Source organism: Cyprinodon variegatus, unplaced genomic scaffold, assembly GCF_000732505.1.
Source record: "Cyprinodon variegatus isolate N-32 unplaced genomic scaffold, C_variegatus-1.0 Scaffold41, whole genome shotgun sequence".
NCBI classification, from domain to species: domain Eukaryota; kingdom Metazoa; phylum Chordata; class Actinopteri; order Cyprinodontiformes; family Cyprinodontidae; genus Cyprinodon; species Cyprinodon variegatus.
In genome coordinates, this window is record NW_015150494.1 from 1,893,418 (window position 1) to 1,899,183 (window position 5,766).

Genomic DNA, 5,766 nt, shown 5'->3' on the forward strand with positions numbered 1-5,766 from the left:
TTTTTTTCTATACTGGTGTTTCAGTGTCGTATTGGAGATAATATGATCATAAGAGGTTTTGATTGTTAAATTTTTTGCAGAGACAAGAAAACTTAGTCACAGTGTTTGTTCAGGCTTTGCCAATCACTCATAGCTGTAACTTTATACAGTGTAACCAAAAGAAATCTACATATACAACGAAGAACATTGGAGGGTGGATCATAATCATAAATTTAAACATTCATTGCAAGATGAAACTATGGTTAGAGAAAATTTGCAGCAGATGGAAAACTTGATTTTTGCACAATCAATACATTTAGCAAGAAATGAAGACAACAAGAACAGAACAATTGGCCCAGATTCTAATTTTTGGTCTTAGTATAGAAATAAGCAGGTTTAGTTTATCTGATGAGCTGTCTGCTAGTTACTGGTGTAAACAATGCTCCAGCGTTTTCCTGCTTTCCCACATTGTTTACGTGATTCTGCTAAACCCTGTCCTTCTCTCCGTGGGATTTTTTGTGGTGCACTTCTCCTCAGATATCAAAATGAATACTTGGACAAAACAAAAAACAGGTTTTTGTGGAAGAATATTAAAGCACAGTCCAACAAGTCTGTTTGTCCTTAAGCCAGAACGAGTCACACAACTTCAAATCCAATTCATTTAGTGACAGGAAGAATACTCTGGTCAGTGTTTGCCTTTCCACCCAAGGGAGCCTCACGTCGCTCTTCTGTCACACACAAAAACAGCTTGTTTCTTTTTTGGTTTGTTTTTACACTGCGGAGAGGTCAAAACGGTTGGCGGAGTTGGTGCTTTTGTCCCATGTGTTCATCTTAGTGGGAGTTACACCCTCCTTGTTTCCGTTCATCTGTTTCATAAAATATGAAAAGGGAACATTTGTCTTTTAGGAGCAAAACGACTCAGTTTTAAAGAGCAAACTTATTGTTGGTACTTACAATATCAGAGTTGAATGGTTTCACATTGACGTTTCTTATAGAGCTGCTGGTTAGAGACCAAACCTTGGTTTTATGCTTGAATGCAGCTCTTACCTGCAAAAAGGAACAACAGTAAAAATTTAGAATTATTTTCTTTTTATAAGGCAGTGCATCTTAGGGATAACATTTGACACGTTTAAATTGTTTCAAAAGTATTTCCTCCCCCACAGATTTCTTTTGTTTTTCATGCTTTCTGTTAAATCTGAATGTTTCACATAATCCAACGCAAGAATAAACTTAGGAAAAAGAAGTATAAAGGACATTATCATTAAATAATGGAAATATATTCTGCTATGTAAAAATGTGAAAGCCAACAATGTTCTTGAAAAGATATTATTTCAGTTAATCAAATAAGTTGAGAACTGATTCTAGTTTTTATCTTTGTTGGATTAGTTTGACCAGAAAAAATCTGTGATGAAAGGATATACTTCTTTACAGTATTGTAGTTCAAACATTTTCCACAATTTGTTGCAAAGGATCCACAAACTAAACTAAACTTCTTTCCGATTTTATATCATAGACCAGCTCAAAGTAGCACAAACAGTAGATGAGGCAGTTAAGGAAAATGATACTGGGTTCCCAGAATGTCCCACTTTATATTCAAATTCTCTTTAATCGACATTTTGTACATTTACCCGATTCTGTGATTATAGGTGTATTTTTAGCTTATCTTTTATCGGATTTGCACATCTACACCTACTTTTATACGTTTATTTTGCAAGATATGCTAACTCAGTCAGACTCTTTGTAAGTCATGCAACAGATTCAGGATGTGAAATTTAAATTTGAATTAGACCATTCTTGGAAATTAGAATGCTTTGATCTTAATAATATTCACTCTCTGGTTTGTTTCTTTGGTGATATTCACCAGTCTTTAAGCTTCCCGTCGCCTGCGAACATGTTTCCTATCTGAGCTTGTGTAGAGTTTTATGAGTCTTGTCACAATTTTACGTTGTGCCGTTCTCTTTTTGCATTTTGAGACGATGGATTGAGAAGGTGCTTTAAATGTTTAAAGCTTTAAAAGATTTAAAACCGAATACATCAACAAATCTCTGATCCTTTCAAACTAGAGCTGGATTTATCCTGAGATTAACTGCATCTGAAAATGATGTAACTTTTGAAAGTAGTTTCATAGTACAGGAATAATAGGCGATGTTAGACAAATGCAAAGTAAACAGTCAGGAATCCAGTTTTTGTGGGTTGTTTCTGTGTTTCCTGTTTTCCTCCACCAGGTGGTGCGCCGTCCTCATTGGGCCTCCCTGCACACCTGCAGCTCGTTGCCTCATTACCTGTGGAGTGTTCTTAACCTGCTGACTGCCACTACCTCGGGGCCAGAGTGTTGCCAATACTGGGAAGTCATCCTGCAAACTGGATTTCTCTGACCTTCTCTCCCTAGAAGGATCTACTGAGCTTCAAACTTAGCTGGGGTTCAAACAGGAGGTATGGATCCACTTTCCCCAAGAGATCGTTTGAGCTTCGCACTGAGAAAGGGATTATTCTCCACTATGACCCATTCAAGTACCGCAGGAAATCTGAGTGGCAGTCAGCTTTCTCCGTTCACCAAGGAACAACCGCAGTCTGAGTAAACCCTGTCCGCCCAACATCAAACAATACTATCACTGGAACATCCCACACAGACTGGATTCTATTAAGGACACCTTTTGTTGGAAACGTGAGTCTGGAACCTATTCCTCCTCTTCAAGCCCAAGAATCTAATTTCCCACTGAACTAACCACAGTGTCTTCCCCTCATCTTTCAGTTCCGGTTGAGCAGTGTTCAGAGCAGCATTGGACTCATGTCATTATTCTAATAAACCTGTTAAACTTTTCTCTGGTCTTTCTGGTTGGTCTTCTGCATTTTGGGTCAGACCTTTAGTAAAATCATGACATAAACGAAAGATTTCTCTGTCGCTTAGTGTGAAAAGTGTGCATAACTTTTACTTAACAATTACGGACTACTTTAGGTCGAAGAAAGAAAATTGAATAAAAAAATTCCCATATGTTTTTAAGCAAAAAATGTAAAAGTTTAAAACTTTTGTTGGGCACATTTGATTTGATAACGGTGCCAAGTGTTTTACCTCAGAGTTGAGAAGACAATGGAACAAGAAGACAAAGAACCCCTATGGAAAGGAAAACATCAAATATATTTTTCATTACAACAGCTAAATGTTTTCAATATAAAATATTGTTAAGTGGATAACTTACTTGTAATGAGTTAAAAACAGCAAATATATACAAAAAAATAGTTGTATGTGTGTTGAAAGCAAGAACTCCAAAGATCCAGGAAATGCCAAGTATGGGCAGGAGCACCGCCACCGCTTTGGCTGTGAGCCTTGAAGCAAACCCAAAGATAAACCTAATTACAGCCTTTAACTAAATAAATATGTTACAGAACCAAGAGATTCCGATCATGCAAACAAACTCACTTAATGGCATTCGCATCTCCATGAACCTTGTAATTCTCTCCGCTGATTCTTGATATGATCCTCGTCACAGATATCAGAATGCATATGTTAACCTTGGGATCAAAATGTTGGAGAAAAAATGAAGGTGAATGTGAAACTCACAGAGAGTCATGCCAAACATGTACAGTGAGGAAAATAAGTATTTCAACATCCTGCTATTCTGCAAGTTCTCCCACTTAGAAATAATGGAGCGTCTGAAATTGTCATCGTAGGTGCATGTCGACTTTGATAGACATAATCCAGGAATCCCAATGTTTGAGCTATTTATTTGTGTGATACTACTGCAAATAAGAATTTGAACACTTGTCTGTCAGCAAGAATTCTGACCCTCAAAGACCTGTTAATCAGCCTTAAAAATGTCAGCCTCCACTCTGTTTATTACCTTAAATTAGATGCACTATTTGATGTCGTTAGCTGCATAAAGACACGTGTCCACCCGATACAATCACTGAGAATTAAACTCCTAACATGGCAGAGACCAAAGAGCTGTTCAAAGACACTAGAGACTAAATTGTACACCCCCCAAAAAGCTGAAAAGAGCTACAGAGAAATTGCCAAGCAGCTTGGTGAAAAAAGGTCCACTGTTGAAGCAATCAGTAGAAAATGGAAGAAGCTAAACATGACTGTCAATCTCTGGGGCTTCATGCAAGATCTCACCTGGTGGGGTCTCAATGATCCTAAGAAAGGTAAGAAATCAGCCCAGAACTACACGGGATGAGTGGGTCAATGTCATTAACAGACCTGGGACCACCATTTCGAAGGTTACTGTTGGTAATACACTAAGACGTCATGGTATGAAATCATGCATGGCATGAAAGGTTCCCCTGCTTAAACCAGCACATGTGAAGGCCCGTCTGAAGTTTGTAAATGACTTTTTAGATGAACCAGAGGAGTCATGGGAGAAAGTCATACGATCAGATGAGACCAAAATAGAACTTTTTGGTCATAATTCCACTAACCGTGTTTGGAGGAAAAAGAATGATGAATACCATCCCAAGAACACCATCCCTTTTATTCAGCAACAGCCCAGAAATCCGACTGATCTAGAGAAGATCTGTGTGGAGGATTGGGCCAAAATCCCTCCTAGAGTGTGTGCAAACCTGGTGAAAAACTACAAGAAATGTTTGACCTCTGTAATTCAAAACAAAGGCTACTGTACCAAATATTAAAATTGATTTTCTCAGGTGTTCAAATACTTAATTGCCTCTGTATCATACAAATAGTTAATTTATTTTTTATTTTTTTTAGATTATGACTCTCACAGTGGGTGTGCACCAACGATGACAATTTGAGACCCCTCCAGGATTTTCAAGTGGGAGAGCTTGCAAAATAAGAGTGTGTTCAAATACTTATTTTCCTCACTGTATGTAAATAAAAATACAGTTTTTTTTAATGTTTTCTCACCACAATGACAAAAATAGCAGGTGCCACAAACGCCCAAATGGCTCCCATCCGCAGTGAGAGCCAGCAGCTGAAACCAGAAGGACAAGTTATTCAACTTAACTGCATTTTTAATGTAAATGAGACTGTGATGCTGCTGATTTAAACCTCTTTACATAACATTAGAAACTGCTGTTTCCACTTACTTTCAAATATGATGTCATTTTCATGCAAAAACGGAACAAAACCATTACAATCCCACATGTGGAGGCCATACTTACTTGTCTCCATAACTTTCAAAAGCCGACGTTACAGACACAACACAGATCAGCAGCGGAGATCCTGGCCCAGAAGAAAAGATGAATTAGTCACTGAGGTATCATTAGGGATGATTGGAATAGGAAGAAACAGGATGGTAGGATTCATCTGTCTTGTACAGTTAAATAACACTGTAAAGAGACAATAGATAACATATATGGTGGCCGGGAAGTGCAAATGCACAAATGCACACTAAATACTAAAAGTACTTTAACCACAAAAATGAGACTACTCAACACAAATTTAAGACACACTCAGAAGAACCATGAAACCAAGAAACCAAGAAAATAGTTACTAAAGGAGAAATAATATGTTTGAATCTCATACAAGAGAGTGCAGCAAAGTGCAAACACACTTTGTGAATATCCAATTTTGACAGAAAAATACACAGTTAATCTTTAAATAGTTGCGCTTTGAAATTGGTAATATAATAGACTTTGGCTATTTTATTGAAAAATGGTTTACAGCTAATGACTTTTCTTTGTTCAACTGTCCTAACATTTGGTAGGAGCGGGTAGGACCCTAAATAAAGAGATACAGATATAAATGGCTGCTCTTTTTAGTGCAGCATGGCCTTGGGACACATGGTCCCCCTGGATGGCTAACCTGACTCCGCCAAAACTTCCGTTGAA

The 5,766-nt window shown here is 37.7% G+C and overlaps 1 protein-coding gene across 2 annotated transcripts in view; it reads right to left on the bottom strand.

Moving 5' to 3' along the window:
* Nucleotides 1–196: 196 nt before the first annotated feature.
* The window catches only part of adgrd1 (adhesion G protein-coupled receptor D1), a 63,032-nt gene continuing 57,462 nt past the window's right edge, over nt 197–5,766 (bottom strand). For both annotated transcript variants that reach the window (XM_015370125.1, XM_015370124.1), the window contains 7 exons: nt 5,098–5,158; nt 4,841–4,907; nt 3,398–3,489; nt 3,177–3,303; nt 3,050–3,091; nt 934–1,026; nt 197–845 (listed from right to left, as the gene is read on the bottom strand). In XM_015370125.1, coding sequence (XP_015225611.1) covers nt 750–845; nt 934–1,026; nt 3,050–3,091; nt 3,177–3,303; nt 3,398–3,489; nt 4,841–4,907; nt 5,098–5,158 — 578 coding nt within the window. In that variant the 3' untranslated portion in view covers nt 197–749. The remainder of the gene's footprint in view (nt 846–933; nt 1,027–3,049; nt 3,092–3,176; nt 3,304–3,397; nt 3,490–4,840; nt 4,908–5,097; nt 5,159–5,766) is intronic.